Source organism: Chiloscyllium plagiosum, unplaced genomic scaffold (assembly GCF_037043375.1).
Source record: "Chiloscyllium plagiosum isolate Xiang-an unplaced genomic scaffold, Cpla_swu_hap1 HiC_scaffold_15, whole genome shotgun sequence".
Classification (NCBI taxonomy): Eukaryota; Metazoa; Chordata; class Chondrichthyes; order Orectolobiformes; family Hemiscylliidae; genus Chiloscyllium; species Chiloscyllium plagiosum.
Window position 1 is genome coordinate 13,545,188 of NW_028270153.1, and position 13,035 is coordinate 13,558,222.

Sequence of the window (13,035 nt, forward strand, 5' to 3'; positions counted from 1 at the left end):
CAATAACCAGAAGGATGATAAAGAATCCTTCCAACATGTGCGGTTATAGAGCCCAACTGATGAAATACTACCCAACCATCTCCCAAACTATTCCTGGAGTTTCAAATTCCAAAGGGAAAAAAAGTATTCAGTCACCTCTCAAATTTCAACTGCAATAGATGTGCAGCTATATTCAAAATGCATGTTACATATTTATTTAATATACAGAAATTTAAAAAGAAATTAATCTTTATTACCATTTTGGAAAGTGCAAAATAATTATATAATCAGAGTCAATATCTCGAAGAACATTTTTTATTAACCAATTACAAACTTTCTATAAAGAAAAACATGCCAATAGCTATAATGTTACAAAGTCTGACCAAAATGTCTGAACGGCATAAATATTTACATCATAAAAGGCACAGTGCAGGTAAATGCATAGATGGGAATCCCTGTGTGCGCAATGTATCGTATTGCCACTTTCAATTCACATCACACAGCCTGCAGAAGGCCTGCTAGAAATGAATTATCAGCGTACATTTGAAAGTGCCCCCTCTCCAGGCACCTCATCATGAAATATCCATTATTCACGTTTAGTTGAATTCTAACTAAAATAAGGAAGACGAAAGTGAGGATGGATGAAGGTCCATTTCTTGAGTAGAATTAGAAATGTACGAGACTCTCCTCACCTACATCACACAGTGTCAGGGCAGCATCTCCCGGACCAGTCACGCCCGACTGTTACCCTCCCTGATAACCACCTTATTAGACGTTGTCATTAAAAGAGGGAGACTGCAATGTGCCATTATCTTGAACAATGGACCATCAGATGATCATAAAATCAAAACACTGAGGTGTCTGTTAATATAATGATCTAGTTTCGAAAGGCCACATAACCTTCAGTTGATGACCTTCCCTCAAGGTAAAGATGGCTTTAGAGAGACACAATTAGAAATTGTTAGCAACCCTATTACTGTGACTAAAGAAAACAAAGGCAAATATTTTGTTAAATATGCAAAAGGTGCAAAGTATATACTTCCAAAGCATTCTAGTGGATTTACTGCAATAATTATTATTCGATTAAAATGTTAAGCTAATAGACTCCTTCTGCATGATAATCAATGCTCATTTGGGAATTCAAGAGAAATTTCTTATGTACAGAGAGGCGTGAATGCAGAATTCAATACCAGTTGGAAGCATTGGGAATAACATAGTAGAAAGATACAGTGGGAGCTTGATACACACAGGAGGTCAGGAACAGATTATGCTGGTAGAGTGAGACTGAGTAGGGTGAGAGAGGGTTTCTGCTCATCATAAATATCAAAACAGGACCATGAGCTGAATGGCCTTTTTCTGCATCATACTTAGTTTGTAAAATGACCTTTGTTACCTTCCCCCCTCCCCCCCACCCCCCAAGTAGTTTCCACACCTTTTGCCGAAAGGTCAGGGCTACCAACAGATGAAACCTCAAAGCAGGTTCTTTTCAAACAGGATACAATCTTTTCGTCAGGTTGAGAGAAGGATACCAGGTTTCTACATCAAAAAGGATTCTGCAAGGATACATTCAACAGAGTAGGGAGGCCTCCACCCATTGCAGTGCGTATAAAGTGCATGAAAGGCCTTGGGCTTGTTCCTCACAACACCTTTTCAATAAGCCCTTTGATTCAAGAGCCACCACAGTCTGAAGTTTTGCAACAGATCAACGATCATTTGGTCTTGCTCCCTATAAACCAATACATGGAAAGTTTCCTTTTTTATTAACTGCAGATTAAGTCTGCATTCTCACAGCCATTTACACAGTACTGCTGCATAATTCCTTTGCTTCAACCCAAAGTATGAGTTCCTGGTTGTTAACACTGTTACAATGCCACAGGCTGCTGCATTGAATGAATCTATGTCTCACATCGGTCTGCAGCGAGGAGATTATTCATATCAAAGGTAGCAAGTAATGCCATAGTCTTCACAATGTTAAACTGACAAATCAGACCATGGCAGCCTCTCTCACAAAAGGAGATGCGGAAGCAATTCTGTGCCCAAAGTACCCAGATCTTGCCAGAAGTCCTGCACCACCACTGCAGGAGCAACATGTACAAGAAAAGTAAGTGTCAAAATGAACTGTCCAGGTTGCTGAGTAAACGACGACAGATGAAGCGTTATCATCTTTTTGTTGAGAACTACCAGTCGAAACACCAAGTGATCAACTTGCTGCTGTAGAGCTCACCTTATATTTCCTCCATGATTAAAGACCGCAGGAACAATCAGAGAGGACTGAAGTGAGCGAAGTACAAGGGATGAGGTTAAAAAAAATCACATTAACTCATGTGATGTGAACATGGGCCTTGCAAATATTTATGGATCATAGCTCCTCTGTCAATTCAGAATCACAATCTGATAGGATAAAAAGTAACATTTCAACATATGATGAATGCCAAATTATTTTATTCTATTAATCACCCCTCTGCTAAAACATAACTCATCTTGCTTGCAGGATTAACTTATCGAAGCATTGCACAAGCTCCTCCTATCTTCTGGCAATGCTCAATTCAATTCTGTAACATTTCCCTCTCCCAGCATTCTAACATTGTGACAAGACAATCGAAGTCTTGGTAACATTTGCTATGCCTTTTGGAAATTCTTTACAAGCAAAAATCAATAAACTCTAATAACAAGTTCAATGCTTCTGCAAAGAACAGTTTATATTTTCCCCTGATTGCTCTAAAAGTAAACAGGTCACACTGTACAAAACTGTATATTGCCTACTTTACCTGATCATAACACAATGGGTCCCAGCAAAGTACTTGAAAGCTTAGGGATTTCACCAGGTAAAAAATAGGAACAGCAAACTGATATTTTACCACCATAAACCTCACCAGAGTCACAAAAACAAAGTGACAAAGCAGTGTTAAAGTACACACTAAAAATAATTTAAAATTAATTACACAACACAGCTTTGTTATCTTGGTATCCAAAAAATGGAGCAACAAAAGTTAAAATTCAGGCCCTAGTACAGGGTAAACAGGCTCTCAGCCATTCCAGAAGTCAGTCAATGACAAATGCTGTCTTCCTGGAAATGTAGTAAATTACTTATGCACTGTACCACTCCTGAGTATGTTCTGATACAACAGTAAACAGAAGTGGCCCAGGAAGAGCTCCCTCTCATACACCACCCCGCCACTCCCATTCACCCCTGGACTCAAGGGTAGCCATGCAGTGCACTCATAAACCCATCCGACTGCCTGTGGACAAAGCCACACTTCAACTATTTTTCACAATTATTCATTTATCTTGTGAGATGTCAGCTTGCATACAATAACTTGCATTTATGTAGTGCCTTTGAAGTAACCTGAGAAATATTAATGGAAGGAGATAGGAGGACCTCTACGCCAAGGCTCCAAAGTACTGTTTGATGACGTGCCAATATGAATGTCACTGACTGCATTTTGCTCTGGACAGTACACATTGCAGTTGGACCAAGTTGGTCTCAATTCTATTTAATTTGTTAGGAATAAACCACGTCAAATTCTGAGCAGTTGGAAGGGCATGGTCTGGTTTGTCATCATTAGGCAGCACAACATGTTGTTTGGTTACTCAGCCAGGACACTGCTCCCGGCTAACAGCAAAGCAGAACAAAAAGGGAGATGCTGTGGGGAGGAGTCTGAGCCAGTTCTTGACAAATCCCCTCAAAAACAGACTATCCAGATCCACAGACAACACAGCAGCATCTCAACAAACCCATGTCCTTTGTCCTTAATCTCAAATTTAGGCCAACTGCTCACAAACTTATTTTCCTGTTGGTTGCAGAGGTACTGAATTCTAAATTTCCACCATTACATAAATATGGTAGAATGACGCTCAAAAGGAGGAGCTCAGGGAAAAAAAAGAGGTGCCATACTCAAATCGAGTAATGTGTGCAGATACATGTACACTGTACATAAAAACAAACCTCAAACTGAAATGTACACCTTACATTGATTCACAGGATCAGTAAATCCTCCACATGTCCTAGTATAAAAGTATTGATTATTTCCTTAAAATATTTGGGATTTGGTCACATTGTCTTTTAATGCCTGTGGGATTAAGGTATTTTCTGTTGGATATATCATCGACATCAAAAAGCTTCATTTTTGGGATCACGATTTGTACGTGATGGGATTTTACACTGCACTGTAGGGAACGATAAACTGAGAGATGGATATTAGACCAGAGCTACATGTTCCTGTGCAGTTCTCCACAACAGCACAAATCTTGACTTGAAAATCACTTACATAACCCATATGCAAGGTTAAGAAGTATTGTAAATGACATATTCAGTTTGCTGACATCTACAGGACAAATTTTTTGTTTCATAAATCTGCATATACGGTATTCAGTCAGGAATTACTGTAAACATGAGGTGATTCAACCTGTAATATCCAGAAGCCAGTTCAATCTAAGTTAAATATTACCTCAACACCTGAAAAGAGTTACTTGATCGAATCTAGATTGTCCTCTGCCCTAGCTTATCCTAGTGGTACAATATCCAAATGTACATACATGACCTTTATCTTGACAATGGAAACTCTTGCCAGAATAATACAGTGCTTCCCAACCTTGGATTATCTTCAGTCCAGTGAGCGGCATCTGCTCCATGTACTGACCATCGGACCCCTACAGCAATATTTACCAATCAGATTCTAACAAAGCAATTGGGAACACCAGCCACAAATTACCCTCCCTCTAACTGTGCAGGAAAATGTATCACAATTTATCAAATTTCTTCCAGGCTCCAGTGGCTAAGGTATAGCAGCTTTTTAAGATTAAAGTATTTTAAATTGTATACTGAAGAGGTAACATACTGAGAAGTCACAATGTCGATAACACCAACTACAAACTCGAAGCAAAGCAACAGTTACTGGATGCATGCAATATAGTCTTCTGCTGATTTGTTCTATGATGGTAAGGTAAGTAAACTAATGAACAAGCTCCTAACAACATCAAATTTCAATGGCCAGGAAACATTAGACAACATAACCCTTAAACCTGAATGCTGATGAGAAACCATCAACTGCCCTATCTTCTCAACGCTATGTCCTAGCAATGGAAACTCCATTGCTCTCTCTCTCATCACTATTTATAAAAGAAACTCAAAAATATATATATAGCAAGCAGAACAGAGCAAGTAAAATGCTTAAATTTTAGGAGTGAATCCCATTAATGGTCCTTCAGTACCATTCCCAATGGGAACCTGTAGATGGCCTACTAAGCAATATAGAGAGAAAAAAACATACATTTTTATTATTGATGAATGCCTGTCATCATGGGCAAATGATGGTTCAATGAGCTGTTGGTTTTATAAAACTAAACGTTCCTCCAAATCAGAACATTTTCAAAGCTGTTTAGACTGGGGTCTAATTGCACAAAGATATCTTTTCCCCTCTCTTTCTTTAAATGAGAAAATATTGAAGAAATTAACAGTTTTAAAAACATCAAAATATTCCTGAAGGCATCCCACTTCCATGCGACTCCATTAATGGAAGTCACCCAAGGGTTCCCAGAAAGGTATCACAGACTCTACTTGAAAAGCTGTATCTTGGCTCGGTTACTATTGGGATGGGAATTAAACAGAAGCTCGTCTTTGTCATCAGAGTCATCAGCTCCACTGTCACTGTCGTTCCAGTCAGGTTTGAGTGGGGTCAGCTCAGGAGCAACGATATCACCATCCTGTAAATAAATATGAAAACGGGGTCAGGAACATTGGCTTTTTTGAAAGAGAGAATAACTGGCAAATGTAAGTACTGGAGAAGCTCTGTGGGGGGGGGAGGTCATACAAGAGGGGTTGGCCAATTAAAGATCTCAATACCCCCAGGGCTGGCTGGCTTGGTGTTCCTTTTTGTCTTATTTATTAGTTGGACATGGTCGTCACTGACTGGGCCAGGATTTATTGCCCATCCCTAGTTGCCGTTAAAGTGGTGGTGAGCTGCCTTTTTGAACCGCTGCTTTCTGCCTGCTGTGGGTTGATCCACAAAGCTACTGGGGAGGGAATTCCAGGATGTCGACCCAGTGATAATAAAGGGACGGCAATGTATTTCCAAGTCAGGATGGGGAATGGCTTGGAGGGAAAGAAGCAGGTGGTGGCGTTCCCATGTATCTGCTGCCATTGTCCTTCAAAATGGTAGAAATAATGTGTTTGGAAGGTGCTGTCTAAAGAGCTTGATGAATTTCTGCAATGCAACTTGTAGATATGGTACACACTAATGCTACTGAGCATCAGTGATGGAGGGAGTGGATGCTTGTGGACGTAGTGTCAATCAAGCGAGCTGCTTTGTCCTGGATCATGTTAAGCTTCTTGAGTGTGCACTCATCCAGGCAAGTGGGGAGTATTTCATCACAGTCCTAAGTTGTGCCTTGTAGTTGGTGGACAAGCTCCTGGTGGTCAGGAGTCAGGTGATGAATTAATCCCCACAGGATTCCTATCGCCCTAACGGCATTGTGGATCTACCTGCAGCGGTTCAAGAAGGCAGCTCACCACCACCTTCTCACGAGCAGCTAGGGACGGACAATGAATGGTGGTCCTTGAGTGAATTCTAAGTAAATGACAAGTACAAGTGACCATCATCCAATCAACTTCCCTCACCCCAGTCAATTTTCTCATGACCTCCCCCCTCTGACCAGGAGTACCTGATTCACCCAGTCTCACAGCAAGCCCTTCAAAAGCTGATGCACATGGAGGTTGAGCAAAACATGCGACAGATTTTCGGACCAGTGGGGATAAACCTGTCCTCTCTCAGTATCCACACGTTTGTACTTGCCAGTTGGGGTCACCAATAACAATCTGGGAGCACCGGTGAATTCTTCTGCCCTCCTCCTGGGGCTCAGGATGAGATCATCCATCGCAGCACCAACTGTAGCCCAGCATGGGACTTTCAAATCACTGCGTTCCTGCCAAATCCCATGTTGCTCTGATTCACTGAGGCTACACAGAAAACTCCCCACCTGTCAAACTTCCTTTACATTAACGTGAAGGTGGACATATTGAAATTAATAGGGAAAGCATGACAGCAGACACATGAGGACTCCAACTGTTCCATGCATCACTGGGCTGAACCAGAATGCAAGAAAGATTTGCATTTATATAGCACTTTCCACAAACTTAGAATGTCTCAAAGTTCCTTACAGTGAGTGTAGTAGTTTTGAAGTGTAGTCACCGTGGCAATGCAAGTGTAGCAGCAAATCTCTGCACAGCATGTACCCACACACACAGCAACGTGATGGTATCCAGGCTATCTGCTATTATTGATATTTATTCAGGAATGAATATTGATCAAGGCATGCGAGAGGAACTCCCTGTTCGTCACCATGACACAGCCTCCGATCTGTGGTATCATCCTCATAAAAGGTATGACAATGCTGCTCCTTTAACAAGGTTATGGTGTCCTTGACTTTTTTCTTCCAGAGAGGTCATAAAAAGACACAGACTCTGAAAAGTTCAAGTTGGATGGGTTGTAAGGTCGGTTTGATTATAGATAACAGATACTGCCCCAGCCAAAAGGCTGTCAAGGCTTTAAAGAATAAACCCTTGCACAATGAAACGGGAGTGGCCAGTTCTCCCAGCTCAGTTTTTCTTTGGTTTGGTTTGGTTTTTGGAAGAGTCTGGCTGTGCACAGAAAGCAGACAGGCAGTGTTGAAGCAGCTGGACCTAAAGAAGCAGGTTCATGCTGGCTCTCTCTCTCTCTCTCCTGCAAGACCCTGTGCTTGACTTTACCTTTTGTGCCAAGGAGTGTTTATGGGGATTGTTGCAAATATTTGGAACAGCATCATTAAGTTGGTATAATCTGCTGGGTTTGCGGATCGGTTAAGTTATTCGGTATTCTGTTCTCTTTTGTTTGTTTTTCATTTGGTAATCTTGTAAATAAATTGTTTTGTTTAAAACCAAGTGGTTTTACCAGCTGCATCTCTCCTGGAATATGCACTGTATATCTTCTTAAAACAACGAGCAAAGTTAGGGTCTGGGTTACTTTCTTGAAATGTTTTGAGTGGTTCTGGCCTGATCCATAACAAAGGCATCATTGTATTGCCTTGTGTTTTGCACTTACATTCTATTACATTTTGTAAATTGTTTCATAGCACATGACCCATGTACAATGAATTATGCCTGTAAATTCTCAACAACAAGAGTATAAATACCGTGGGGTTTTTTGAATACTTGTATTAGTTTGGGAAATACTGACCAAGATTTAAAAATTCACTGCCTGCCTCCCAATATTTTTGACTTTATTCATGGACTATAGACGCCATTACCTGGGCCAATATTTATTGCTCATCCCCAGAGGGCAATTGCCAAGTAACACTGCTGTGGGTCTGGAGTCACATGCAGGCCAGTCCAGGTGAGGGTGACAGATTTCCTTCCCTCAGGGACATTAGTGAAACAGATGGGTTTTTATGACAATTAAGTGGTTACACCATTTTTACTTGAACTTTTTATTAACTCAAATTTCACCAGCTGCCCTGGTGGGATTCCAACTCCTGTCCCAGAATATTAATCTGGGCCTCTGATTATTAGCCTAGTGACATTATCACTCCAGACTTTGGATAACACCAAAACACCTGGCATTGGGTGAGTAAATGGACTATGAATCAATCACAAGGTGATCTTGTTTGACTTCTATAGTGAGATAATATTGTAATATTTCAGGATGGCAACATAAAGAATACAGAAGTGACAGTACAGTCTCGAGCTCCCTACCCTGGGTTTACTGAAATTCTTGTTGATGCACCACTGTACAAAGTGCTTCTTGGCTGCTTCCACACTTGGCTGATCAGACTTCTTGCAGTACACTTGGATCAGCTGCTCAGTAAACCTCTCTGGCAGCAGCTGAGACACCTGGATGGGTACAGGAGGAAGAAAGTTAATTTTTCACACCGAGTAAGAACAAATGTAGTGACGCTGAAGTTCCTGGGATAATGCAGTGAGTTTCAACATCACATCAGAGTCAGCTGAGGCTCTCTCAAGTTTTCGAACTGTGGCAATGGGCAAGTTATCGCATCCCACCATCTAAACACACAGGAACATTCAATCACAGACCCTGTGAGATTGTGTGAGTGAAAGAGTGCGTGAGTGACAGCACGAGTGAGAGCGTGCGAGAGTGAGACTGCGCGAGAGTGGGTGAGGGAGGTATGTGCGCGTGCCCGCGAGTCTGTGCATGTGTGAGAGTGGTCCTGATGGGTATGGGTGAAGAAGGCTACAAAATATCTGGATTGGAGAGAGGGAATGTCCAAGCAACATTGCTGGGATGGATAAAGCAAGGTGGGGTGTTGGATAGAGGAGACTACAAGAAGGGGGTAGTGAGTAAAGGAATGCTGTTAAGAGTGGAGGAAGAGAAAGAGGGTCCAAGAGGGAATGGGGAACAGGTCCCCAATGGGAGGGGAGGGAAAGCTGCAATGAGATGGGGAGAGTGAGCAGACGTAGGCAGCAAGGACAGTTTTAAACCATCAACAAAGGTAAGGTAAGGTAACTGGAAGTCTGAATGTCTAGAAATTGCTAATGTTTAGAAAAATGAGAGATGATCTCATTGAAACATACAGAATTTGTAAAGGTCTTGACAGGATAAATGCTGAGAGGACGTTTCCCTTCATGGAAGGGTCTAGGACCAGAGGGCATAGTCTCAGGATAAAGAGGGATACTGATTTCAGACTGAGATGAGGAAGAATTTCTTCTCTCGGAGGGTTGAGAATCTTTGGAACTCCTTGCCACAGAGAGCTGTGGGGGCAGAGTCCTTGTGTACATTTAAGGCTGAAATAGATTCTTGATCAGTCGGGGAATCAATGGTTATGGGAAGGGCAGGAAAGCGGACCTGAGGAATGTTGAGATCAGCCATGGTCCTATTGAATGGTGAAGCAGCCTCGAGGGGTCAAATGGCCTCCTCCTGTTCCTGCTTGTGGTAACAAATTCCACAGAGAGGTGGTAGAATCCTTAGCTTAAGGCTGCATACGGGGAAAAAATAAAGTGGGTGCTATTGTAACGAACATCATAATCTGAGATCAAGGTCTGAGAGGTAGTAAAATGTAACTGCCTAATTAAAGTCTTCCAGTTTGTGCTTTTACGATTAGCCATGACTTACCCCACCTACAGGAGATGTATTTTAATTGATGGTATTTAGTGCAAAGAAGTGTGCACCAGTTAATTCAAGGAAAAAATCTTTTGTTGCTAATTTATGCTTGTTGCTGTGTGCCAGTTTCAATACTCGGTGCTTGTCTTGTGTATTGTGGCTTTACTGAAAAATGTGTTGCTGGAAAAGCGCAGCAGGTCAGGCAGCATCCAAGGAGCAGGAGAATCGATGTTTCGGGCACAAGCCCTTCTTCACGTTTAGTGGACGATTGATAATTATTCAGTATATTCATAAATTCTTCTAATTCTGCTTGAGAGAGAGTGCGAATACCTCATGTGTCAACACAAATACAGAAGGCACTATGTGAATGCGTCACCCAATGTAGGAGTTACTGCGACTGGAAAAGCAGAAATGTAGCCCTCAAGAAGTGAAAAAACAAACTGATTTCGACCCTCTAAAGAACTACCCAACACCTCAAAAGGCAGCGGCTGCTGTTGGGAAAAACAGGAGCAAGCTCTAGACAGCTTTCCCAGGCTGTCCGCACAACTGCCTCACTCACACCATGCCTTCAGTCAGTGCATAACTGGAGAGTGCTCACATTTTAAAACCAGAATCGATTTCCTCTCCAAGGATTGAGGTTACCTGGTCTTTCCGAATTTTGATTGCCTGGTTGGGGTTGTGCTTGCAATAGAAACGGATCTTGTTAATGGGGTTTTGTTTTGCCATCCCATAATCCATCTGAACAACCTAAATAAGAAGAAAGAGATGATGAAGTTCTAAAACTTTTTCATCAGAAACATTTCTGCCCCTATTGCATGTCGCTTTGTTGGTAAACTGACTAACATCTAGAGAGAGTGCCTTCCATGAGCTTATATCATCCTAAAGTGCTTTATGCTTGATATATGTTTTAAAAAACATTCATCGTCATAATGTAGGAACCGTATTAGTTTACTTATGCGCAGCAAGCTCTCACAAAACAGAGTTGTACAGCACAGAAACAGTCTCTTCGGTCCAACTTGTCCTTGCCAATCAGATATCCTAAATTAACCTAGTCCCATTAGTCAGCACTTGGCCCATGTCCCTCTAAACCCTTCCTATTCATGTTACCATCCAGATGCCTTTTAGATGTTATAATTGTACCAGCCTCTTCCTTGGCAGCTCATTCCATACCACCATTGTGTGTGAAAACATTGCCCTTCAGATCTCTTTTAAATCTTTCTCCTCTCACCCTAAACCTATGCCCTCTAGTTTTGGACTCCCTTACCCTGGGATAAACACCTAATTCACCCTATCCATGCCCCTCATGATTGTATAAACCTCTACAAGTCTTCCTCCGACACTCCAGGGAAAACAGCCCCAGCCTATTCGCCCTCTCCCCATAACTCAAACCCTCCAACCCTGGCAACATCAGTTTCTGAACTGTTTCAAGTTTCACAACATCTTTCCTATAGCAGGGAGACCAGTGTGTTGTGATCATGACTTGATAACCCTGTTTTAATAATGTTTGCTGAGGGACAAACATTGACTCTAGCAGTCTTGTGGCGTAAAACATCTGGGTTCAAGTCCCACCTAACCCAGCACTGCATCATAACATATTCTGCTATAATGCACATCTTGTTAATGTAAGTTCGCTGTAATGTGATTGACAAATTTGGGACACTGCTTCAAAAGCACGAACTTCTAAAATGCATGTTAGCTATAATGTATCTCATCGCCAATACCTTAGAAACAGCACTTAAAGCACGATTTTTCTATAATGCAGGATTGTAACAGAATGCGACCTTCGCATTATAGAAGAACTACCTGTAATTGAAAATAATTAAATACTGATAAAGGACAACAGAAGATGGGAAAAGAGTAGCAACAGGTTAATGTGATTGTTACGTATAAAGAAGGCAATCGGTCAAGATCAGATAATTTAGCTTAATCTCAGTGGCGGGAAACACTGGAAACCACAGACAAATGTGTAATACAAAAACATCTAAAAATCCATTTGAAACTTTATCCTGAAGGCAGAATATCTGGAAGTGCAGCACAACATCTCTCCACTGGGATTGTGAGCATATATTTCATGCTCCAAGCTTCTGGAGTGGGATTTGAACCTGCAAAGGTTAGCAGAGCCAAAAGGACAGTTACTTCACCTCCCCAACAAAAGACTGACACTTGGATTTATTGAGAAGAGGTACCCTGTCTATCAGATGAACAAATGAGCAAACTAAGGGGAAACCCATGCCACGTCATTTCCAGCTGAAAACAGATTAGGAAAGGAACTAGATTAGACAGGGAGGATCAATCAATACATAAATAAGACATAACAAGCTCTAAATTTATACTAGGCTAAATCACAAAAGATAGCATTTTAAAACAACATTATCGATGTTTCAATTTATGGAGAAGCAAACTGCCCTGCTAGGGTTTAATTCACACTGAAGAACAGGACTTCATGAGAACGTATGTATATAGGAACAGCAGGAGGCCATTCAGACCCAAAACCTTGTTCTGCCAATGAATCATGGCCAATCTGCATCTTAACTAATACAGACTCACTTTTGTTCAACAAGGATATTAAATGTTACAGAACCAAACAAAAACACAGTTTGGAAGTTTTCACTTTGACCTCAACCTCCAGAGAGTCTTTGCTACCCTTTGTGCGAACAAGTGCTCCCTGATATCATCTTCAAATGACCTGGTTCTAATGTTAAGGTCATGTCACTTAAAAACAATGAGGAAAGAATGATCTTATCTTGAATAACAAAACACAACTGGGAATTCTACAGAGGACCATGATGTGTTTCCTTATTGGGGCCCGAATCAGTGTGACATGTCACTGGCCAATTGAAAATCAAAACATACGAAGGGGAGATTGAAAGACCACCTCTAACCCATTTGAACAATCACATTTGTTTTTTTTAAGTGCCAGTCCGCAAGAAAAGTAAATTGTTCCAGAATCCGTGCATTAGCTCCTTGG

The 13,035-nt window shown here is 41.4% G+C and overlaps 1 protein-coding gene across 2 annotated transcripts in view; it reads right to left on the reverse strand.

Moving 5' to 3' along the window:
- Positions 1 to 280: 280 nt before the first annotated feature.
- The window catches only part of samhd1a (SAM domain and HD domain 1a), a 67,196-nt gene continuing 54,441 nt past the window's right edge, over positions 281 to 13,035 (reverse strand). Inside the window, exons 14-16 of one of the 2 annotated variants that reach the window (XM_043710809.2) lie at positions 10,710 to 10,814; positions 8,705 to 8,842; positions 281 to 5,682 (exon numbers count right to left, since the gene is read on the reverse strand). In XM_043710809.2, coding sequence (XP_043566744.2) covers positions 5,533 to 5,682; positions 8,705 to 8,842; positions 10,710 to 10,814 — 393 coding nt within the window. In that variant the 3' untranslated portion in view covers positions 281 to 5,532. Of the gene's footprint in view, positions 5,683 to 8,704; positions 8,843 to 10,665; positions 10,815 to 13,035 lie in introns of both variants that reach the window. The other variant, XR_015759522.1, reaches the window with a different exon arrangement.